This window comes from Moschus berezovskii, chromosome 4, assembly GCF_049115385.1.
Source record: "Moschus berezovskii isolate FMDL1 chromosome 4, NW_MosBer_1.0, whole genome shotgun sequence".
NCBI classification, from domain to species: domain Eukaryota; kingdom Metazoa; phylum Chordata; class Mammalia; order Artiodactyla; family Moschidae; genus Moschus; species Moschus berezovskii.
In genome coordinates, this window is record NC_142463.1 from 76,271,085 (window position 1) to 76,297,981 (window position 26,897).

The 26,897-nt window shown below is 37.2% G+C and overlaps 1 protein-coding gene across 1 annotated transcript in view; it reads right to left on the minus strand.

Annotated features, from left to right (window-relative positions):
• DPYD (dihydropyrimidine dehydrogenase) overlaps window positions 1-26,897 on the minus strand; it is a 955,731-nt gene that overhangs the window by 513,743 nt on the left and 415,091 nt on the right. The window contains exon 12 of the mRNA XM_055402118.2: window positions 9,703-9,887. Within this exon, the coding sequence (XP_055258093.2) occupies window positions 9,703-9,887 (185 nt within the window). The remainder of the gene's footprint in view (window positions 1-9,702; window positions 9,888-26,897) is intronic.

The window sequence follows — 26,897 nt, forward strand, 5'->3', positions numbered from 1 at the left end:
CCCTCTGATAGGAACTCTAACTCAGTGTAAAGCCCCAAAGATCTATTAATTATTTTTATTTTATATTGTACTATACTTTATTTACAGTGTTGTGTTTGTTTCAGGTGTATAGCAAAGTGATACAGTCATATATATATATATATATGAATTAACAAAAGCAGTTCCCGTCTTTTGATGGGGAGCTCGTGGTTTATAATATAAATGGTATTATTTTGAGAGAGGGATAACTTAGGTATGGCATTGGTTTTTTTTTTCTTTTTGCAGCTTGCTGCTGCTGCTGCTGCTGCTGAGTCACTTCTTGAGGCAGTTGTAAAATAACTTAATGTAGATTTTTGCAACTGTATATTCTATAGTATTTTTTTCATTTGGTGAAATTCTGTTAATGTTTTTGGCATTATGCTTTGTACCATTTATTAAATAAAAATTAAAAAATAATAAAATAGAATAGAATTCTGAATCACAGAATGACATGACTAGGGGATCACCCTAATGATGTAATAAAACTGTGAGTTTTGAGATTATAGCTTCCATATGTTTAGATTGTTTTATTTAATATAATGTCTCATGTCTATAGGGCTTATCTTATGGCTCAGAGGTAAAGAATCCACCTGCAAACCAGGAGACACGGCTTCAGTCCCTGTGACTGGAAGATCACCTGGAGGAGGAAGTGGCTACCAACTCCAGTATTCTTGCTGAAAAATCTCATGGACAGAGGAGTCTGGTGGGCTACAGGCCAAGGGGTCACAGAGTCAGACACGACTAAGCATGCATACACACAGTTAATGTTTATAAGATCGTTTTTTGAGAACTACCATGAATACTTTAGGGAAAATGATCTTCTGATCTAGGATTATATTTAGAAGAATTTAGCTTGTATTCTCAGAGAAGGCAATGGCACCCCACTCCAGTACTCTTGCTTGGAAAATCCCGTGGATGGGGAGCCTGGTAGGCTGCAGTCCATGGAGTCACGAAGAGTCACACACAACTGAGCAACTTCACTTTCACTTTTCACTTTCATGCATTGGAGAAGGAAATGGTAACCCACTCCAGTGTTCTTGCCTGGAGAATCCCAGGGATGGGGGAGCCTGGTGGGCTGCCGTCTGTGGGGTCGCACAGAGTCAGACACGACTGAAGTGACTTGGCAGCAGCAGCAGCTTGTGTTCTATGTCCAATTTCTCAGAGTAGAACATAGCACATGATGAGATATCATATAGCCTTTTCCCTCCTCTACTTTTTCTGTCTAAATTTCTGTTTGTATGTTAATACTAGAAGAAAGCAAGTGCTGAATCTTCTGAATGACTGCCTTTTTGTAAATAATGTTTGGTATCAACTCTTCTCTTTGGTAAAGTAGGGTCTTAAGCACTTTTCACACTCTCTTTATGAAGTTGTTTTAGCAAACAGATTCACTGAACTAGTTTCTTCTCTCCTTTTCCTCTCTGAGACATACAAAGGAAAGCCAAGGAGTCCTAAATTTTGTAATGGGATGGGTACCCCTATGTGCCTATGAACCTTCTACTCTATCCATTGAGTTGTGTGCTTATTAAGAGTCAGTTGTACGTTTCTTATCCCATTTGTGTTGGTTCTAAGTATAAATAAAAATTACATAAACTGATGAGCTGTATGAATGTGAAAAGAAATCGGGCTGATTCTGTAAAAACTAAGTTGAATATTTTCAAAGGTATGATAAAAAGGTGAGATACTAAAAAACAGTGGCTGTCAAATTAGGTGTGAGAGAAAGAACTGAAATGACTTCAAGGCAATTATAGAGATTCAGAAAATTGCTCTGTCTGTTCCTTGAAAATGTTGCTCCATTTAAAAAAAAAAGGAAGTTGTAGACAATATGTTATAGATAGGTTAATAGAAGAAATATGTTAGAACTCCAGAGAGTAGATTGAATAGATCCTGGCCTTGCTTATTTTTTTAAATAGAAATGAAAATGAGACAATATCTAAATGCTTTAAAATAAAATGATATGCTTAAAAGTATGTATATATTTTTCTTATATAATCCCATTTTAACTTTTTTGGATTAACCAACAAATTGGTGATTATTGTTTCATAGGACGACAATATTTTTGTACTCTTGTGTTTTTAAATAAATGTTCTGGATTTAACCAATTTACCATTAATAAATTTCTATATGTACCTATATAATTGTCTAATTTTTACCCCAATTAATAATTAAATGGTCTTTAATCATACTAATTAATTGTCCCCTTATTTTCTTTCTCTGGAAAGTTTAAATTCCTAGAATTTTCCATTGACCTAATCATTCTGGTTAAGGTATATTTTTAATAAGAATTAAGTTATACAATGACTACAGCCTCCAATCACAATCTTCTAATTTCAGCTTCAAACTACAGAAGAACTCTCAGGAGAAGTTCTATTGTATTATTTTATTTTTAAATTTTAACACATAAAGTAGGGGAAGATATTAATATCAAGGACTGCAGCTAATTGGCAAGAAAAATAACATTTCAGAGTTGAAAAGTACCAGGGAAGTAGTTTGGTATAAGGGAACAGACACTTGTGTGTTCAAATTCTGGCTTCATTTCTAAAACAGGATACTGAGCTTGAAGATTTATCATTTGAAACTTTATTTTTACCAACTATGAAACACAGATAATGATGCCTGTTTAACAGGGTCATTTAACCCAAAAATGCACAATTTATGATAGATGCTAAACAACTGTGTGCTAAGTTGCTTCAGTCGTGTCCAACCCTTTGCAACCCTATGGACTGTATAGCCTGGCAGACTCCTCTGTCCACAAGATTTTCCAGGCAAGAATTCTGGAATGGGTTGCCATGCCCTCCTACAGGGGATCTTCCTGGCCCGGGGATCAAATCCCCATATCTTATGTCTCCTGCACTGACAGTCAGGTTCTTTACCACTGGCACCACCTGGGAAGCCCAGATACTAAAGAATTAGCTGTTGTTATTTCAACATTTGACAAGTTAATAAAAAAGGCATGTTTCAAAGAGGATAAAAATCAGGGGCTACTTCTTTGGGGAGTCTTCTCACCGAAGTCTAGCCAACATTGACTTGACTACACTAGCATTTACTAGTTGTAGTAAATTTAGCTTTCTATTATGCCATACATATTTTTCTCTAATTATTTCGCATGGATAAAATAACTGAATTCAAACAACATCATAAGCTCCTTTAGAGAAGAAAGGCTGATGGGTTAATGTGGTCAACTTTATTTTTCCCTAGTACAGAACTTTTTATCTAGCCATCTGTTAACATACGTGCGCACACACGTACAGACACAAACATACATACATACACATTACTTAAATAAATAAATCCATTAGAAAGATATACGTAGAAGTATCAATTTTAAATTTCATTGGTTTTGTTTACCTGCAGTCACTCTTTCAGTTACATACTCTTTCTTTGGGTACATTGTCAAAATGATCTTAGTCAGTATTCTTACTTAAGTGTAAGAAGAAAACTTAAATATGCCTGGACTCCACTAACATAGTATTTCAAACAAGTAAGGTGAAGTCATATTGGATCACATTAGTATACAACCAAAGAAGAGTAAGTTTAATACTCTAAAATAATGACTTGCAAGGGGGGGAAATGTTGACAAAATGAAAAATATTCCTCTCCTTGTTAATTTTACATCTGACACTCGCCACTTTTTTGTTCAAACAATTCTTACCACATTTCTGCCCCACTGCATACATCAAATTAAATTCCCAAGCTGGGTATTCTCATCATTTTCTAACCCCCAGTATTATAACAGGTCCATTCTCCTATTTTTCCTATATAGTCTCCATGTTCAGGGTCTCCACTAGCCCAGACAGACTATTGGTGAAATAAAACGAAGCTGCTGCACAGGTGCAAGGCTTACGGAGCAGGCAGAAAACACCTTTGTGAAAATTCAAGGAAGACACTCTTGCTCTTGAATAGAAGCAGCACAACAAAAGGTACCATTCATTGTTCAGTGAGTGCAGCTCGGGCTGGATTTCAGCCAACTGGTACCCTGCTTTGGGTACCCCTTGCACCTTGAGCAAGCTATGCAATCTTATCCAGCAGTGTTCTTTCAGTTACAGCAATTCAAATCACTCAATATTCTTCCAGTTTTTCTTATCTTCCCTCTTTACTCATATCTTGATTCATATGAAGTCTGCTGACTCCATATCCTGATACATACAGCCAGACAGACTCAATCATCATCTCTTCCATACTTCCTTGTGCCTTTACACTTCATATTATTGCATTTGCTATTTTGTATTATATGTATGTTTACATAACTATTTTTAAAGCACTATTTAAAAAAAAATATTGTTTATTGGATGAATGAATGAATCCATGCAAGAATGACTACATGGAGAGACGGATGCAAATGGATAAATAAGTGAATTACTAGATAAAATGCTCTGATCATTATCTGAAAGTCTCTTTCAATATTCATCTATTAAAATACTATACTTTCACATTCTATTCAAATCTCCAATTTTATAACTTTTGTTGATACCATTTTAATTGTTCACAGGGAACAATCTCTAATAATTTACAAATAAGTATTTATTATTTGACTAAGAGCTTTCCAAATTCTCTTCTGTATTTTTCCCTGAAATCCAATAGGGTAGCAACTTTATCATTTCTCCTTTATTAATGACCATTAACAATTTATTGATATTGATATTAATAATTCATTTATTTTCTCCTAAGAACTCCACGTCTTGGAACAATGATGTGATTTTACCAAAGTCATACAGTTTGAAACTGCTAGAATGGAATTTGAAATCTGGTCTGTTCAATCCAGAACCCAAAAACCTGACTCCTTATACTTCCCCTCATTTATTCACTTTGGTATCCTCCCAAAGTCAAGTGTTAGACCAAGAGCTAGTACTCAATAAGTGGTAACTGATTAAATTAACCAATAAAATATAAGTAAAGATCACTTCAGATAACTATGAGAATACTGAAATCTCAACTTGGGTATCTTTAATAACCATATTTATCTAAAAATGTACATTGCAAAGAAAGTCTATCCAACTGCATTGACTTCATGCATAAAATAAGACTATAATATACATACAGTCTTTTTTTTTAATCCATTATCCAGTGTTACATTTTTCGTTAAAGCATAATATAAGACAAGGTGTTATAAGCTTTCATTCATAAATATACTTCAGGCATTATAGAAAGTTTTCTAAATGAATACTACAATTCTTATAGTCATAAGAAAACACTATTTACAATGCTAATTATATAACAAATTTTTAGTTCTCTTAACTCTTCTTTAAATTCCTTTAAAATCAATGATCACTACATATTTTTTCTATTTAATGAATTAATATATTTTTTATTTTGAGGATATATTAGTAAACAGCACATCACTGGCTAGTGCAGCATCAGACCAGTAAGAAGACTCCAATCAGGGAATGACAGGATGCTAAAGAACACACAAGGAGGAATGTGTTCCTGGAAGAGGAGGAGGAAGCAAAACCTGAAGGACAAGTGGGATGAAGACTTGTGAAATGACTGGAGTTGGGAAAGGACCAGATGTAGGAAGAATCTTGATGTGTTAGGGGAAATTCAAATTGGTTTCACGAGCTATGAAGTATAAAGAGGAGTATGAACTTCCCAGGTGGCTTAGTGGTAAAGAACGCACTGGCTAATTCAAGAGACACAGAAGACATGAGTTTGATCCCTGGATTGGGAAGATTCCCTGGAGGAGTGGGATGGCAACCCACTCCAGTATTCTTGCCTGGGAAATCCCATGGACAAAGGAACCTGGCGGGCTACAGTCCATGGGGTCCACAAAGAATCTGACACTGCTGAGTGATTGAACACACAAACAGAAGCATACTCCACTTGAGTATAAAGAGAAGCCTCTGAAGAGTTTTAAATGAAAAATTTGTATTCCAGAAAGAAAACTCTGGCCTCGGTATATGGGCCTTGAATTTGACAGGAGGAAATTGGAGACAATTTTAAGAGGTGACAGAGGCCAGAACTAAGATACTGACAGTATAGAGAGAAAAATCCTACTTCATCTGTCTATTCCTTTGTAGTCTCATAATTGCTTAGCATTTTGTATCCAGCACCCTCACAGAAAGGTGGAAGTATTAACCTGACAGAGATTTTACCTACCTTCCATTTTAACTCTGTTTTAAAGTGCCATTCAATACTTTGACTGATCTGAATCCTGCAGCCAAATCCAAAACGCTTTCTGGTCACTAATTTTTAATTTTTATATATTAAAAACTATCATTCCTAGAAATTATATATATATATATATATATATATATATATATTTCGGAGAAGGCAATGGCAAGCCACTCCAGTACTCTTGCCTAGGAAATCCCATGGATGGAGGAGCCTGGTAGGCTGCAGTCTGTGGGGTCGCTAAGGGTCGGACACGACTGAGTGACTTCACTTTCACCTTCAACATTGGAGAAGGAAATGGCAACCCACTCCAGTGTTCTTGCTTGGAGAATCCCAGGGACGGGGGGCCCTGGTGGGCTTCCGTCTATGGGGTCGCACAGAGTCGGACACGACTGAAGTGACTTAGCAGCAGCAGCAGCATATATATATTTAAATCATATGCACTTTTTTTCATCATATCTTTTATGAGTAAGTGGAAACTAAGTAAAATGACTGTTCATTTCTATTAGTTCATATTTATCAGATTTAGAAAAGTAGAAAGATAACAATGAATTAAAAAATACTCTTAAGAATCCCTCTGAATGATAATTGTGAAGCACCACAAAAACACCACCTCCATAATGTATAGTAAATAGTTATCTTAAAAGCTATAAATGGATTTAAATATATACAAAATAATAAGACAAACCATTCTCCACTTGCCTGTGTTCAATTTTACCTTTTCAAATCTCTTTAGCATTGCTGCCTTCCCATCATTTTCACTTCTGCAAACTGAATTCATATCTTCACTAGGTTTTTTGCTGACCTAGCACAAAAGCCTTTTCTCCTGAGTCCACTTTCATTTCTTCAAGGAGCTAACAGGCTGGTCAGTGACATGTCTGGTCAACCAAAAATTGTATTTCACACAAAAAATAAGGAAATTAAAATAAGTGTATGAAATTCTGTATAGGGATCAAACTGATCAGGTATATATGAGAGGGAAGAAAAGAAAATTTAAATAAGTAGCTCATAAATAAGAGTTCACACAATTGTGCTGTTTTATGAGAAAAATATATGTATAAGCACACCAGTGTAACTTTTTCAACTGTTTTCTTAAGAAAAAACTCTATTCTGAGACTATGCTGTTTACTGCTTTTCTCATTACGTAGCCTGTTAATAAATGAAAGTAAATAGTATAATTTCATGTGTTTGAATGTCTATTTTAATGCTGTTACTCAGCAAAATAAGAAGCCATTGACCATATATCGGTTTCCAACTGACTTTGAAAGTTTTATTAGCCTGAGGAATTCAGAGTCTCTTTGTTTTCTGCCAAAAAGTGAAAGAAAATGGCAGAAAGAACAGAGGAACCAAAGAGCCTCTAGGTGAAAGTAAAAGAGGAGAGTGAAAAAGCTGGTTTAAAACTCAACATTCAAAAAACTAAGATCATGGCATCTGATCCCATCACTTCATCTTCCAATTCATGGCAAATGTTTTCCCCATGTTTCATGGGGAAACAATGGAAACAGTGACAGACTTTATTTTCTTGGGCTCCAAAATCACTATAGAAGTTGACTGCAGCCATGAAATTTAAAGATGCATGCTCCTTAGAAGAAAAGCTATGGCAAACCTAGATAGCATATTAAAAAGCAGAGACACTACTTTACTGACAAAGGTCTGTATAGTCAAAGCTATGGCTTTTCCAGTAATCATACATTTATATGAGAGTTGAACCATTATGAAAACTGAGCATCTAAGAATTGATGCTTTTGAACTGTGCTGTTGGAGAAGACTCTTGAGAGTCCCATGGGCAACAAGGAGATCCAACCAGTCAAGCCTAAAGGAAATCAGTTCTGAATATGGACTGACGCTGAAGTTAGAACTCCAATACTTTCGCCGTTTGATGAGAAGCACTGACTCATTGGGAAAGACCCTGATGCTGGGAAAGACTGAAGGCAGGAGGAGAAGGGGACGACAGAGGATGAGATGGTTGGATGGCATCACTGACTCAAAGGACGTGAGTTTGAGCATGCTCTAGGACTTGGTGATGGGCAGGGAAAGCAGGCATGCTGCAGTCCATTGGGTTGCAAAGAGTCAGATACGACTGAGTGACTGAACTGAACTGAATCCAGAGTCTGAGGACCACTGATGTAGAGAATTTGACTCTAGGAATCAGAAATTTTAAATATGGGAAGTAAAACAAGTTTAGGAGATTGTGTTTGGTTTAAAAGCAGTGAGTTTGAAGTGTAGGGAAAATATATATACAAGTGGAGTAGTGAATTTGAAATGTAGTTTAGACAAGTGAAGATGTTCAGCAGCCAGTGAGACCACGGACAGAATTTCCTACTGGAGATACACAGTAGGGAGTTAAGCACGTGGGTGCCCAGGGAAAATAGTATGAATATAAGAGAAGAATGAGGAAATACAAAAAGGGTGATAGGTTTGGGGACAGGAAAAGCAAAAAGAGCCAAAGCAGGAGTCCATCCTCAGTTCCTGCTATGTATTTCTGAGGTCATGGGACACTCCAAAATACAGATGCTGCAGAGTCTGCAGTTGAAACCACCACCGATGCCTTTGTGTTCCCATATTTCCGTATGCTAAAACTCCATTCCTTTTCCCCTTTCTTCCTAGCCTAAACTCACGATTTATGACTAATTTGGAAGAATCCTTAATTTAGATTTATCATCTCCCCAAAACACTGCACAGCTTCCCCAGTGGCTCAGTGGTAAAGAATCTGCCAGCAATGTAGGAGACATAAGAGACGCAGGTTCTATCCCTGGGTTGGGAAGATAGCCTGGAGCAGGGCATGGCAATTCACTCTAGTATTCTTGCCTAGAGAATCACATGGACAGAGGAGCTTGGCAGGCTACAGTCCATAAGATCTCAGAGTCAGACATGACTGAAGTGACTTAGCATGCATGCATGCAAAAACACTGCTTCCTAAATCACACTTTTGTCTCAGTGCACGGCCAGTACGGTTTACAACCATAACTAGACCTTTATATTTCTGGGACACCACACTAGTCCACATCCTGGTATCTCAAGCTCCATTACTCAGAGATGCCAAAGTGAGGTGACAGTGAAAGTCGCTCAGTCGTGTCCAACTCTTTGCAACCCCATGGACTAGTCCATGGAGTTCTCCAGGCCAGAATATTGGAGTGGGTAGCTGTTCCCTTCTCCAGGGGATCTTCCCAACCCAGGAATCGAACCAGGTCTCCCGCATTGCAGGCGGATTCTTTTACCAGCTGAGTCACAAGGGAGGTGTGAGTAAGAAGGTTAACTGAACATAAAAATATGATGGAATCAGTACCAAGTCCAAGCCCTACCTAGGAAGTAAGTAGTCATGGATGAATTACAGAAAGAGTAGCAGAACAATCAGAACAGACTAAATAGTCGGGACAAAGAGGAAGAAAAATATTCAAGGCAACATTAAAGACAAAGTAAATCCTGTTAGCATGTAAGAAAACAAAGATACCAAAAGGAGGCAGGCAGGAATTATATTCTATACACCTTATAGAAATGCTCATACGAATAAGTAGCAAAGATAAATGAAGTACTAATCCACTGGAAAAAAATTAACTGAATTTGATGGTAAACGCCTACCTGTATATATCTGTGAATGTACCAAGAGGCTTGCTTTCCATCATTCACGGATTCCACTGTAGTGTTGGCGATACCAACAACATCACCACCTGCAAACACCCATGGTTCACTGGTTTGCATAGTTTCTGGATCTACTTCTGGGAGATCCCATCTGTTAAATTTTATAGGGCTCAAGGCTTCCTTTACTGCAAAAAGTGAAAGAAAGCAAGCAATGACTAATTTGTACAACACATAACAATAATTTGAAAATTAAGAAAAATTATGATTCAATTATTATTCTAGGGATTAAAAAAACTGTTTTTAATGAACCATAGAAATGGAAAGTTAATGAAATATCTGAGTTAACAATACATTCAAAGTTTACTGACTTAATCAACTCAAAATAAAACTCACATGTACAGATACAGGCAATATTTCAGATCTGTTATTTTTGTCTAAGACGTATGGGAGATTACAGTCCTTTAAATATTTTAAATGTTATAAAATGCATTTTCTAAAATTTTGCCCATAACCATTATTTTCACAAATTTATTACTCATATAACTCAAAATTTATTCCTGTGTAACACAGGTGTAAGTTATATTATGAATTTGAGTCAATTGCCAATGTCTTCCTTTCACAGAAAGTTTTATAAACAAGAAAAAATCTTATACATTTTTTTAAGGTTTTTACATTTAATGTTAAGTGATTTAATGAATCCAGAATACAGTTAAAATTAGCCAGCAAAAATCAACAAATGCAAATATTAACATTAGTTCTTTGGGGAAATTTCTCTGTAAAAGAGATTTAAATTTTCTGCTAAATATGCTGTGTCCCAGTGAATTTAAACATGTCAGAAAAAGGGAGAAATTGAATCCCTTTAAGAAAAATTTTCTAAAGAAGTTTACTAGACACATGATCTGGATATTTGGAAGAGATGAAAGAAAGTAAGTTAGATAAGAAGTTGATCTAGAGAAGAAATGAAGAAAGGTAGATAGTACCATATATAGATGGAGCAAATTGAGCCAATGTTTAAGATAAAATGTTCTTTTCAGATATTCATGTGATGAATTTTAAGCAGCTTTTCGTGTGTCTGTGTGTGTGCTAAGTCACCTTAGTCATGTCCAACTCTTTGCCACCCTATGGAGTGTAGCCCACTAGGCTCCTCTGTCCGTGGGATTCTTCAGGCAAGAATACTGGAGTGGGTTTCCATGCCCTTCTCTAGATGATCTTCCTGACCCAGGGATTGAACTCCTATCTCTTATGTCTCCTGCATTGACGGGTGGGTTCATTACCCTAGTGCCACCTGGGAAGCCCTACAGTTTCTCATGATATACTAAAGGGAGCTATTCTTTACTGTAATTTAAAAGAAAATATAACTCTGTAAACTAAGGGAGAAGATAATAGAAGTTCTTGGAGCACAAAAGTTAGCTATTGACTAGATTGAAAATTTAAGTTCAAAATGAAATAGCCCAATGTAAAAAAAAAAAGTTATTCTAATTTCTTTTTCTGAATAATAGAAAATATATAAAAATAATAGAAAAAATATAAAAATAAACTCTGGTACATGTTTGTAGCTTTCTGTGTGAAACAGATTAGAATTCTAGAAAAGCATTAAGGGACTATTGTTGATTGTGTTTTCTCCACAAGACTGTGGGTTCCATGAGAACAAGAATATGTCCATGCTGTGGTGCTTACCACTGTGTCACCAAGCCTAGTATATCACTTAAAACATGGAAGACACTCAATTCAATGGATAGATGAATGGATGGATGGATGGATGGATGAATAAATTAGTAGATGGGTCAATGCCATCATGCTCAGGTTTTTATTTAAAAATCTTCTACTGTTTGTATTTTTTATGCAATTTCACCTTTCATTGAGAGCAAAATTTAATGTTCATATAATTATTTTCAATGAAGAATGGCATTATGAGAAGAGTTTTCTAATGTTTTTAAAAGTCACATGGAAAGAAACCTTAACATTTGTTCCCTATTGCATAACAGATCATCACTACCATCTGTTGACAGTTACCTGAGTTGCAAAACTTTGATAGTGAGCATGACTCATCTGTTCAACTTATTATAATAATGGTAACTGTTAACACACCATCATTGAATGGTATAGCCACAAGGGAAGCCCAAGAATACTGGAAAGGGTAGCCGATCTCTTCTCCAAGGGATCTTCCTGACCCAGAAATCGAACTGGGGTCTCCTGCATTGCAGGCAGAGTCTTTACCAACTAAGCTATCAAGGAAGCCCCATAGATAAGCATAAACATATGCAAGAGATAAAAAATAATTCTCCTGTATAAGAAATGACCTTATTTGTACAAGACTTTGATACAAACTTGTCCTGTATAGAGATCTGAAATAAAGATGATTTTTAAATGAGAAGGAACTCGAAACTATTTCACTAGGAGATCAAAGCCTTTTTATACATTTTTCTCATTTTTTTATAGGAATACTCTTGAAGGTTAGCACAGATTTCACTTTAAGCTTGAGCAAGGCAGGGATTATGCCTTAGTTATCTTTGATTTCCCACAGCAGCTATTAGTCAAAGACATATATACTGTGAAGTTATTGAAGATTAAGCTCCAGGGTCCCTCACTTGCATGGGTCTCTTTCAAGACCTAAATTTGAATTTGCAATTTTTTTTCTTTTTTTATAGAAAAGCCCTCAAATTATATAGGCTTCAGGTCTTACAAAATTTGAATCTACTCAAGCTCAGTGAATCGTAAATAGTAGGTGCCGAATAAATGCTTGAATTAAAGTGAAATTCATGAGTAATGTGTTTTATAATTTTTTATGATTTAATGCACATGGTACGATTCACTTTAACATTAGAGTGCCATCGCTAATTCAGTCAATAAATAGTCAGGAGATGTTACTAGAAGTTTAATAAGTAATTATTGTATTTCTTAAAATATTTAGCACTAACACTATCAACCAACTTAGGAATATGCATTTGTGAATTCAAAAGCACTAATTCTATTCACAGGTCTTTCCATTAGATACACATTGTATTATTTTATGTTTCTAGACATTCATATATACTCATGTTTACTTTTTAAATTATGCTCTCTTTCCTCAATATTTGATTCAATTATAACTTGAAGCCTTAGATCTGACTATAAACTGTTTTAATTATATTCTATCATTTGTAACAACCAACTAACCTCATAAATAATCAAGTAACTTCCTGATACTCTATTCCAAAAGAGAATTTATGTCTCATATTAAAAATTACCTCAGCTCTCTTTTAAAAATCATGAATTTAATTCCGCCCTATTCTTTTTTACAGGCCTTCAAGTTTAAAATGTTCATAGCTTCATTTAATAAATAAATAGAAAGCAATGAGAGATCAAGCAATTGGTTATGCTGTTATGATATAGTATAGCAAAACTTACATCAATCAAAATAAAATCACTTCTTTGCATTTTAATATCTAATAGTTCAACTTGTCCTTTATCATTTGAACAAACTTTATCACTGAAAAAGTAGAACATGGACAGCTTGTAAGAATATAAGTGACCCTTTTGTGAGTCAGAAATGTTTTCTATCAGTGGTACTAAGCAGCTAACACAAGAATGACTGTTCATTACAACCAGAAGAGCAAATGATTAGGATCATTTCCCTATAAGCACAGTAGACTCAATATTTAAGCATGAGAGGTAGAGAGAGAGAAAGAGAGAGAAAGAGGGGGGATCATTAATTTTCTAAAATTTTGTTGATTCTGACTGTGGATCCAAGTAACACTTTTCACAATTTCAATGACTCTTTTGAAAGACAGCAGTTACTTCCATCATTTGTATGGATGTGAGAGTTGGACTGTGAAGAAAGCTGATCGCCGAAGAATTGATGCTTTTGAACTGTGGTGTTGGAGAAGACTCTTGAGAGTCCCTTGGACTGCAAGGAGAGCCAACCAGTCCATTCTAAAGGAGATCAATCCTGGGTGTTCATTGGAAGGACTGATGCTAGGGCTGAAACTCCAATACTTTGGCCACCTCATGCGACGAGTTGACTCACTGGAAAAGACTCTGATGCTGGGAAGGATTGGGGGTGGGAGGAGACGGGGACGACTGAGAATGAGATGGCTGGATGGCATCACCGACTTGATGAACATGAGTTTGAGTGAACTCCGGGAGTTGGTGATGGACAGGGAGGCCTGGCGTGCTGTGATTCATGGGGTCGCAGAGAGTTGGACACGACTGAGCGACTGAACTGAACTGAACTGAATCATACTTTTAAAGCTCCAAAGTATTTAAGTTAGAATGTAAATTAAAGATTCAGTGAAAAAAATACATGTGCTTTTATTCATAATTTGTCAGAAAGGAGTTCATTTATTTAGCTGCTTCTTACGAGGGAGACTTTCATCCTCGTCATTGTAACCATCCTTCTATGAACTCCTCACAGCTCTCTTACATCTCTGCTGATATGTCTAACTTGGGATACAATAAAAATAAGTCTCTGAAGGATATCTTCTGTTCTGCCTTTATCTGGCTTGGAAAGAGTGAAAGCATAAGTGGATGAAAAATGTATATTTACATTTGCAAACCAAATAACTGCTTGTCATTTCCTGTGAAGTGTTAAATGAATATTAATAGAAGGATTGTATTATTTTCTTTCTTGTTTATAAAATAATGGGGGTGGGGAAAGTGGGATTTTCTGTTATGATCATACACAGTTTCCCCACAGATTTTTGTGAGATTGCATCTTGCTGGAGACTGCAGCATATGCCCTGGTAGCTCCGTAGATGAACAGAAAAAGAACTTGAAAAAGAATCCCAAAATGTGCTTATTCACAGCCTATATTATTCTGCAAATGGGAGAGAAATGTGTTAAATGATATGGTGCCTGGAATTTTATGCAGTCTTTTAAAGGAACAAAAACATCCTTTATTCATACCAAACATTCAAGATTTATGTTAATTTTCGGCTTTAATTACTACTATGTTCCAATGAGCTGATTTAAAAAACAAAGACACTCTGAGGTAGCTTTAAAACAAGAAACGGTTTTGAAATAGGAACTTTTAGTCAACTTAATGTTATGCATGAAATGATTTTTTTATATAGACTTAATTGTATTGTGACACACAAGTTCTTCAATAAGCCACAGCTTAAAATTGCAGAAACCCTCCCTGAGGGACACATCACTAGCAGATGCAGATTGCCAAGGTCAATTAAACTGATGTAGCTGTGCTGTCATATATGTAGAAGAGAAACCCACGAGCATATGACAAGTATATTTCTCAGTATTTATAAGAAGATGTCAAGGATGTTATATTTTAGTACATAAATATAAATTAATTCTCTATAAACAATAAAACAATACAACAGAAATTATAATGAAAAGGGATTATTAGTATTCGTCAGGGAATTTGAGGTGTTATAAGACAATGGGGGAATTAAAAAATTCCAACATTTATAAGAAAATGATATCTTGAAAACAGATGAATTCATCTATGTGCTTGTAGCTTAATTTTACATAACCTATTAGCCAATAGGACCAAAGCACAATGAAACAAAAAGACAAGCTGAGGCAATAATCTCAGTAAATCAGAAATGAAAACAAAATATCAGCAAGAGCAAACAAATTCTAATTACAGGGCCAGGATATCAGAGCTGTTTAAATAGAATAACCTGGGGTGAGGAGGGGACAGAACCACAGAATGCCTGAGAAAAGCAAGTCCTGAAGGCATGAGCTCTGTCCTCGTGTCTCCCTCTCCCCCTAAGTATTCGAATCAATATGCAGTCCATTCCCAAATACAACGGAGAGAACAATGAAGATGCATCAACTTCTCTCTGTAAACCCTTTAAAAGTCACCCTTGATACTGTACCTTCCTCCTCCTCTTGGACCTCAAGTAACTCTGGTTCTTTTTAGAATATCACCTTTCTCTTAATCTCCTCTTTCACCTATGTTGAATCAAAGTGAAAGCTGCTCAGTAGTGTCCGACTCTTTGTGACCCCATGAACCATACAGTCCATGAAATTCTCCAGGCCAGGATATTAGCATGGATAGCTTTTCCCTTCACCAGGGGATCTTCCCAACCCAGGGATTGAACCCAGGTCTCCCGCATTGCAAGCGGATTCTTTACCAGCTGAGCCACAAGGGAAGCCCAAGAATACTGGAGCGGGTAGCCTATCCCTTCTCCAGTGGATCTTTCCGACCTAGGAATCGAACCAGGGTCTCCTGCATTGCAGGTGGATTCTTTACCAACTGAGCTATTAGGGAAGCCCTAGGTTGAATAACTGGTTTTAACCTGGTTCTCTCTTCTCACTGCAATTCTCACATCTTCTTCTATCTGCTTTCTTAATTTACACTGACTTCCTACCTTTTTCACCACCCAATTATTCCTTTCAGTTTATCCCTCTTATGAAAATACGGTGTCTATTGTCAGCAAGTTCCATGACCTCAGTCCTCCTCGCTTTTGCCTTTCTATACCCATTAGCTGAATCATGTTAATTTTCATCTCTTTCTCTGATGTGCAGAATGCTACTCTATCTGGGCTCTCATTCTTTTTAAAATGTCCATGGGCTCCATCTGGCTCCGTTTCCTCTCATCCTCCTCCTCTTTCCAGCTCTCAAACATCGTCTGCTACACTTCACTGGGTCAGAAATTATAGTCATCCTGTGCCTTTAAACTTCATCTCTCTGGAAGTGACCTCAAATGCTACCTTCCACTCTTTTATTCTGACACTCCCATCTGCCTGTTAGAGATTCCAACGTGGAAGTTCTACTGTCCCTCCCATCACATCTAAAACCCAGTTCAACAACTTTCTCTTTCGCATTTTACAAGTGATTATTAGTAAGCTTGGTTTTTCCTGTCTCCTACTCATTGTGACCACCAAACCTTCACTGAAACTCTCTTCACTATGAAGATCCAGAGGGCCACATCCAGCAACTCTTCCAGTGATCGCCCCAGTTCAGGACCAGGACTAGGGTGAGGTGGGCTGAGGCACCCAAATAGTAAGACTTGAGAAGGTTCTTAGGCACAAGATCATGCAAAGGCAGTTCAGTGCCTCAACTGTCTCAACCTAAGCATGGCACTGCCTTCCTTGACTTCTCAGGAGCTCTCAACAGATAACCACTTCCTCCTCATAAAAGTCCCTTATCTAGGCTTCAATGACACCACACTTCCTGCTTTTCCATGTGCCTCCATGATGACACTTCAACCTTTACCGCTGCTTTTTTCTATTCTCCTTTCCCCAAAAAACAAAAACCTGGAAACAGAACTTAATTTTGGTGTAATTTTTCAACCTTTTCCCTCCAATTATCTCATCATATGGCCAATTACCATATTCTAACAACTCAATCCAAGGAAACTCTCTCCTAGTTACCTCCTACATCTCATTCACATCATCCTCACCTAATGAAGAAGGTTAAGAAAAGCAATTAGCACTTACTGATCCCTTGTGTATGGCAGACATGATTCTGGATAATTTCATTTAGACCACAACACAATTCTTTAAGTTAGGTATTATTAATAGCAACCTAAATACAGCTAAGAGATGGCAAAGTCAGTTTATCAGTTTAGTCACCCAGTCGTGTCTCTTTGTGACTCCATGGACTGCAACATGCCAGGCTTCCCTGTCCAACACCAGCTCCTATGAAACCAGTTATTTCTCACTTTCAAGCTCTCTGTGCCACTGACCCTTGCTGTGAGTGCAAGAAAAAGCCAGGGATAGGCCAAAAACAGTCTCTCTACTGGAAAAAATGAGAATAACTAAAATGAAGCAGATTGGAGTTGAAGAGATAGTGATCATTTTTCTTGCCGGTCTTATTTCCACAGTTTGAGAGTCAGTTCATTCTAGAGAAGAAGCCCAAATACTTCCCTTTAAAAATAAAGCTTCTAAAGAAAGTCTAGGGGCTTCTCAAGTGGCTCAGTGGTAAAGAATCTGCCTGCTAAGCAGGAGATACATATCCAATCTCTGGGTTGGGAAGATCCTCTGCAGAAGGAAATGGCAACCCACTACAGTATTCTTGCCTGGAAAATCCCATGTACAGAGGAGCCTGGCAGGTTACAGTTTGTGGGGTCTCAAAGAGTTGGACATGACTTAGCAATTAAACAGCAACAAAGAAAGTCTCTATGTGACAATTACACTAATGAGTAGAATAGGCACTTGGCTAATACCTCTTGATTGATTTAACTATTTGAATTATCCACTGCTATATTTTTTAAAAAATGTTCATTTGGATATGCTTGTAGAACTCAGACAATGTAAAAGTACAGATTTAATTTTCTTTCCTTCCTTGACCAGGACAAGCTTAGGCTCCCCAAGTTAAATACAAAAGATAGATGTCAATAATAGCCTGTAGCAACTCCTTTTGTTTTACTTGTATTCTACAGGGAGTCTCCTTCTCATTTCCTAAACTGACCAACTAATCAATTCAGAATTAAAATTGCCTAAGCACTTCACCTTGATTTGCTTATTTCTCTGCAATAATTCCATCTATTTAAAACACTAAACTCCTTGAAGATTTGATTTCATTTTCTCTGGAAGAGATCTCTCAAGGAGGTCAGTGTCCTTGAAGAAAATATATGGGGATTGTTTTCAAATTCTCTGTTGGATTCCCAAATGCTGCACTTTGATTTGCTTATTTATATTCAATGATACCATCTACTTAAGACTACAAACTCCTTGAAGGAATAGACCATCCTTTAATCTGATTTGGACTATAATCATCATAATTCTATGCACATTTGGGTGCTTAATACCTCTTGATAATTAGGAGACAGTGAAAAAAAGTGGAAAGGCTACTGAAATATTTAACTTCTCAGTGAAAGAACTTTTTGAAATGTTGAATGATACCATCAAGTGTTAGAAATAATTACAGAAAGGGGTTAAAAAATGTTTAATATAAAATCCTCATTTGCTGCATTTAAAGCATAAATAAAAACAGAAAGCCAGAAGTAAATTATACTACTTGTAAAAACAATATTATTAAAATATAAGTGAATACTGAAAAATATTTTAATTAACAAAATAAATCAAATGGAAAAGATTCCCTAAATAGAGCTTTAAAAGTAAGTCTATGTGTGTTTGACTGCCATGACTAATTATGTATCCATGTAATGTGTGTTCAATTTGGGCTTATTTAAATAGCAGAAATGCTCATTAGCTGCAGTATATCTGTGAAGCTTCAGTAAACAGTTTAATGGTTTTTATGTTTAACCAATTTCATAAGTTCCTGTAATTTTAGCTTTAGCAGCTCATTAATGTTATTTTCTGATATCCATCTTATGACTTTTTTTCCTTGTCAATCGGCTGCAGGCAGATTTCAGTGCAAAGTTAAAACATACAATAGAATTAAAACAATTATAACATGTAAGTAAATGCAAAAGTCAAAAATATAGTTTCTATATAGATTATTGATTGCATTACTATGTAGTCAATAAATATCTTTGGTACTGAAAAAGGCTATATATTAAATATAATTAATGATGATAATAATGACAAACAATTATTGAGTGCCCCCATGAACATGTAGCTTGTTCTGGACAAGTTAGCTCATGTTATCTCTTTGTATTTTCACAGAAGAGGTATTATTTTAATTTTATAATTGAGGAAAGTGAGACTGAGCTAAATTACACAGATTACTATCTCACAATCTGAACCTAACTACAAGCCACTATCACTGTTCTAAGTGGGAATACCTGGAGTTCTTTACGGGCATTTGGAGTTAAACACCTAAACCTTAGGAGAGGGCCCTACAACTTAAGATTAGATATAGTCATAGGATGGAAGAAGTTCTTAGAGAAAGAGCACAAGTCTGGGTAAAAATAGAATGAACCATTTATTTTTAAAGTGGCAGCAATCACTACCTGAGCTAAAGTCAGAAGAGGAATCATCAGAGTTTCATAAAGATCAAGGTATTTCTTTGCCACACGAGCCAAGAAGTGGTAATTTTAAGAAATGTCAAATACAAGAGAAATGTAAGGTAGATAACTAGATTTGGTGATCTGGAGGTCAATGAGCAGTAAAAAGAGGACATCTGTAGATAAATGATGAGGCAAAAGGCAGAATAAAAGGGGTTAAGGAGAAAAGATCTGGCATAGACAGCAAGGCAGTGCATACAGGATATTCTTCTGGGAGTTTAATAATGATTGCATAGGGAAAAAAAATTAAGGCAGTAGCTTGCACTCATTCATTCTATTAGCAAATATTTTAAAGCTGAAACTCCAGTACTTTGGCTACCTCATGTGACGAGTTGACTCACTGGAAAAGAGTCTGATGCTAGGAGGGATTGGGGGTGGGAGGAGACGGGGAGGACAGAGAATGAGATGGCTGGATGGCATCACCGACTCAATGGACATGAGTTTGAGTAAACTCCGGGAGTTGGTGATGGACAGGGAGGCCTGGCATGCTGTGATTCATGGGGTCGCGGAGAGTCGGATATGACTGAGCGACTGAACTGAAATGAACTGAACTGAACTGATGTATTGTCTGCTGCTGCTGCTAAGTCGCTTCAGTCGTGTCCGACTCTGTGCGACCCCACAGATGGCAGCCCACCAGGCTCCCCCGTCCCTGGGATTCTCCAGGCAAGAACACTGGAGTGGGCTGCCATTTCCTTCTCCAGATGTATTGTCTGCTGTGTAGCAAATCCAGCTGTAGGCACTGCAGTAAAGCACAGATAGGGACATGCCCTTGTATGATGTACATTTCAGTTGGGAGAAGATAAAATAAATAAAAGTAAATAAGTAAGTGAACCAAATGATGGTGAAAACGGCTATGAAGAGAATGACATGAATGAGAGTGTTACGCGGTGAAGGGACTGAGAAGTAGAAGAGGTGCTGTAGATCACGGTGGGGATGGAGGGGCACAGACGATTCTTCGATGAGATGACATCTGAGCTAATACATAAAGGATAAGACAGGGATAGCATGTGAGGACCTTGAGGCAGATAATTCCAGGCAGAGGGAACCATTGCAGAGGAGTTTGAATGAGCTGAAGTCGATGCCTTTGGAGAGCTGAAGGGAGGCTTTATGTGGGTAGAAGGAAGCAAGTGAGAAGAGAGGAGGCCAAGAGACAGGCAGAGGCTGATCAAGGAGGGCTTCAGAAGCTGAGAAGGATTTTATTCTAAATAAAGTAGAACAAAATAGAATTGATTTGTTTTATGTATTTCATTCTAAATAAAGTAGGAAACCACTGGAGGGTTGGGAACAGGGGGATGAAATGATGTAATTTCTGTTTATAAAGCTGATTCCGATAGGATTATAAGGAAGAAAGAGTAAATGCAGGGTGATCAGTGAGAAGGTTACTAGTTTCTATGCAAGTGACAGTGTCTAGCATCTAACCATTGCCTCAACAGAAGGAGGACTGCTCGTCTTCATATGACACTTTACATAAACATTACTTTCAAATGTTCTTGTCTTTACCTTGAATTTTCTGTAGGGGCCTTTAGAATAAAGCAATCATTTCATTCTGTTCATCCCAACATTTTTCCATCTCTTCATTCATCCATTTATCCATTCATTCAGTGACCCCTTGAGACTGCTGGGTACTTTGGATTAAAATATGCAGTCCTACTGTCAACATAATTAGAATATATAAAGTGTATGGACTGAAACAGGAGAAGACCAGGAGCCGATTAATTATATGTTTTACTCTGTGGTGAGGGGAACATATTTCATCGACACGGCCCTTTAGATTTCTGGTACCCACCAACTTTAGAATAAAATTCAAATACTTTAGTTTTACACTAAAACATTTTGTGAATTAACAAAATGGATATATTGTTGGATATATTTCTCCACCTTTACTATTTCTTGTTGGGTGCCTTATGATCTAGCCAAAGGAATTACCCCTTGTATTATCCGCCCTGTTCACTCTGACAAAATGTGCTTTCCCTTGTCCCTAGTCTCTTAATTCCAACCCAGTTCCCATCTCTATTACAAATACCCCTGCCTCCGTAAAACCTTCTTTGATGATTACAGCTGGAAGTCATCTCTCCATCCTGTGTGTTATGCTAACAGTGTATTTCTCCTTGAGTCTACCTAATGGCATTTTTATGTGCATATTCCCTCTCTTTTTAGACTTCAAGCTCCTGTAGACAGGGTCAATATATTCCTTTTTTGTGAACTCAGGAGAACTTAACACAGAATCTAATAAACCTAGAATGAAAGCATAGGAAATAAAGTCCCACAGTATGTAGGAGGGCAGATTAGAAGGTTGTCAGAATTAAATAGAAGCATTTGGTTTCAATCCCACCATCAGGGGAGAATAACTAGATTCTAAAGCATGAGAGTAATGCAGTGATACTGATGATCTAGTAGTTCATTGGGCAGCAGTGTTCAAATACAGGGAAAACACTGGGCCATATTAAACCAAGTGAATTGTCACTGTGCTTTTCAGAGGACTTGGAAAATCACTTGGTGTTCGCTGAATATAAAATGTTTGGTACTCTTTCATGCACTTGTATGGAAAAAGTGGTTGTGTAATTGAAAGTCCCTTGAAAACATTTTAAAGAGTTTCATAATTACAAAATATTATAAGAATGGTTAGAATGGAAACAAGGTAGGCATGAAATAGCATTAGAACATACAAAGCTTCACTGAGACCTCTGAAAACATGTTCAAATAAGTGCTGGCTTTCTCCTCCAGCAATGTCAGCACGTTGGGGACGTCTAATAAATCATATGGGCATATTACATTTGCATTAGGGAGCTTCCATATTTGGGGGATATATATTAAATGTGCTTCCCCAGCAGCTCTTTGGTAAAGAATCCGCCTGCATTTCAGGAGACACTGGAGACACGGGTTCAATCCCTGGGTTAGGAAGATCACCTGGAACCCACTCCAGTATTCCTGCCCACTCCCACTCCAGTATTCTAGCCTGGAGAAACCCATGGACACAGGAGCCTGGCTGGCTGCAGTCCACTGGGTTGCAAAGAGTCGGACACAATTGAAGCAACTTCGCACATATTAAATATGATTCAATGTAATTTTCTAACTCATAAAATTACAACTTATATGCATGTAGGTCAATATCTAATTTATCTGTCTAAAACAGGTATATTGTTATTTTTATTTTGTGCTTTCAGCTAAGAACACAAATGTAAAGTAATTAACAATAATTTGTAATATGAAATATATATTACTAAGAGCATCAGTGATTCATGGGGTCACAAAGAGTCGGACACGACTGAGCGACTGAACTGAACTGACTGAAGAGCATCAGTATAAAATCAACATCATTACTAAATTTATAATTTGACTAAATTTTGTATCTTGATTTTACATCATAGCAGCTTACTATAATTTAACACTTCACAAGAATATCAGGCTTCAGAATAAACTTTTATTGTACCATAAGTTAACTAGTATTTAAAAGACAAATATAATAGGCTATGTCAATAAAGCTCTCGACATGTATTACAGAGTCACTATATGCTGAATACCATTTTCCTACATTTGAAGATTTCTGTTCTCTGAAACAATTATGTTATTTTTCCATTTTCTACCTTCTTTTCCCAGCAAAACTTGTTACATGCCACTGCTCGACTTCTTGTATGTAATCTTTGATTTGATGGAAAAGTACTGATTTATCCACGGTCTCCCTGTAAGAATGCATATGATATCAACCACTAGTGAAACCTGGAAAATAAAGATAAGGGAAGGCTCTGAACAGAGCTATTCACTGGGGAAACAAACCTATTCCTATGCAGTTATTAGAGGGAAGTAAAATAATTACAGAAATATCATGTTATGCTTCAAATGGATGTCTAAGGCAGTTGTAAGTGATGTGATGTTGATTCCAAATCACTTTCAACACTGTTATCAGTTTGACCCCCTTCCTCACCACCTCCACCCCTTTAAAATAATTCCAAAGAAAAACTGTGCAAAGATCCCATTATTTTGGATGGTTATTCTGCAGAAATGCCAGTACTTGCTTTAAATTCTACCACTTTATCCTCACTCTGCACAGTATATTCTATAATAAAAAGACAATAAATTTTTCAGTCAGAAAAAAAAATCTGATAATTAGGGCAATTTTTAAGAAAATATGTACAGTTTTACTATTGGTTTTCTGAGAATGTTACTTATCTAAAATAGGGTTAAAAGCAAGACAATGCATAAGGAAGACTAAAAAAGGATTCATTCTCATCACTGGGCCAACAATACAAAGGATATATCAATGTTTTATTTCTCAGGCATTATATAATGGAGAGGTAGCATCAGGAACTACATGCATTAGTAAAACTGGGGGAGGTGCAGAATCACATAGTAAAACTGTCCTGATGCCCATGTCCTCCTAAAATATTTACCACCTAAAGATCAGCATAAGAAAGGCTGAGTTTTATCCTGTTCATAAGATGATAGATTCTTCTTCATTTCCAGAAGAAATGCCACATGTCCTCTTTATTTATACTTTCAAGAAACTGTCATCTAAACTATAAGCTATAATAGTCTTTATTCATTAATTCAACCAATGAATAACCACTATTCTAGACACTAGGTTACGACGGTGAAAAGACAAATGATATATAATGATACCTAATGTCTCTTTTCTGAAGAAGGAAATGGTAACCCACTCCAGTATTCTTGCCTAGAGAATCCCATGGACGGAGAAGCCTGGTAGGCTACAGTCCACGGGGTCGCAAAGAGTCGGATACGACTGAGCGACGGAACGGAACGGAATGGAATGTCTCTTTTCAGCCTGAAACTTCTTAGTTCTAGTCCTATTTCCAGCTGTTGAATGGATTAGCAAATCCAAATGGTGAGGGAATTTGTTCTACCTGCTGCAGTCATGACTTCTCCAGGCATTATATGGACATACCTGATTATATCTAATCGGATCCCATGCTAGATTCTCCATATTCTACCTCTCTAGATGACCAAATCATTAATGTCTGTGTAAAAAATATGTCTGGATTCTGAATGTTCTTCAACAGTGCTATGTCCTTTAACTTAACTTAAGCAGTAACCATGCCAATTGACAGTCTTTTAACTGGTTTCATCAATACTATTCTGTCTTAATCCCAGGCCATCTTTATCACTATCACTGCCACCTTGGAGAAGCATGTTGATTTCACACTCCTGATGCTTCCTTTCATGTGGGGAAACAAATATTGGTACAATACTCATGGTGTCACTCTGTATCTTACCTCTCTTTAAAAAGCTGCACTCGGTAATTATAATTAGCAGATATGAAAGAAGAAATCAGGCATGTGTGACCTCACCAATGCAATGAACATGAACTTGGGCAAACTCCAGGAGATGGTGAGGAACAGGGAGGCCTGGCATACTCCATTCCATGGAGCTGCAAAGAGCAACTGGGCAACTGAACAACAACAGCACACCCTCGCCAAGAGTATAGCTTGACAGCTGCCCAGTTGAGGGTGCCTCCCTTCCTTAATACTAAAAATCTTTCTGCTTCAGCTTCCCAACAGGGGACCTGCATTGTTGGATCACACCCGTGACTGGTGAATAACTTACCTACTTCAGGTATCTAATAGCAGGAAACGCATTTGCCTTCTGATATGAAGCACCTCAAGGGTGACTTCATGGTTTCCCAACTATTTGAAGAATATTACAAATGGTTCAAACCCAAGCAGAGAGAAGGAAAATCTAGCACCTACCAGAATTGCCACACTAACACAAAGATCTCTCCAATATTTAAGCCTCCTCATTTATCAGTTGGGTGTGTATAGGACAAAAATTCACAACCCCTGGCTTAGCATGTAAGTCTCCTAATTTCACCTAAATTTGTAGACAAATTCCTCCAATCTTCCTTCTATCCACTTACCACCTTATCTTAACATGCAGCATGTACTCCAGCTAAACAGAATTTCTCACTATTGTCTGGTCACCTGAGGCCATTTATCAGCTTTCATCTTGTGTATGATATTCCCTCTAATAGAGAAAATCCTTATTGTTGTTCAGTCGCTAAGTCATGTCCAACTCTTTGCAACCCCATGGACTGAAGCACACCAGGCTATACTGTCCTTCACCATCTCCTGGAGTTTGCTCAAACTCATGTCCATCGAGTCGGTGATGCCATCCAACCATCTTCTGTTGTCCCCTTCTCCTCCTGCCTTCAATCTTTCCCAGCATCAGGGTCTTTTCTAATGAGTCTGCTCTTCACATCAGGTGGCCAAAGTATTGGAGCTTCAGCTTCAGCATCAGTCCTTCCAATGAATATTCAGGGTTTACTTCCTTTAAGATTGACTGGTTTGATCTCCTTGCTGTCTAAGGGACTCTCAAGAGTCTTCTCTAACACCACAGTTCAAAATGCATCAATTCTTCATCATCAATTCCTTCTTTATGGTTCAAAGCTCACATTCATACATGACTACTGAAAAAACATAGCTTTGACTAAATGGACCTTTGTTGCAAAGTAATGTTTCTACTTTTTAATACACTGTCTAGGTTTCTCATGGCTTTTCTTTCAAGGAGCAAGCATCTTTTAATTTCATGGCTGCAGTTATCATATGCAGTGATTTTGGAGCCCAAAAAAATAAAGTCTGTCACTCTTTCTACTGTCTCCCCATCTATTTGCCATGAAATGATGGGACCAGATGCCATGATCTTTGTTTTTCAAATGTTGAGTTTTAAGTTTAACTTTCATCAAGAGTCTCTTTAGTTCCTCTTCACTTTCTGCCATAATGGTGGTGTCATCAGCATATCTGAGGTTATTGATATTTCTCCCAGCAATCTTGATTCCAGTTTGTGCTTCATCAAGCCTGGCATTTCGCGTGATGTACTCTGCATATAAGTTAAATAAACAGGGCAACAATATACAGCCTTGTCATACTGCTTTTTCTTTTTGGAATCAGTCTGTTGTTCCATGTCCTGTTCTAACTGTTGCTTCCTGACCTGCATACAGGTTTCTCAGGAGGCAGATAAGGTGGTCTGGTATTCCCACCTCTTGAAGAATTTTCCTCCATTTGTTTTGATTCACAGAGTCAAAGGCTTCAGTATAGTCAATTAAGCACTCAATGAAGTAGAAGTCAACAGTCAATGAAGCAGAAGTAAAAATTTTTCTATAATCTAACAGATGTTGGCAATTTGATCTCTGGTTCCTTTGCCTTTTCTAAATCCAGCTTGAACATCTGCAAGTTCTTGGTTCATGTTGAAGCCTATCTTGGAGAATTTTGAGCACTACTTTGCTAGCATGTGAGATGAGTGAAACTGTGCAGTAGTTTGAACATTCTTTGGTGTTATCTTTCTTTGGGATTGGAATGAAAACTGATCTTTCCAGTCCTGAGACCACTGC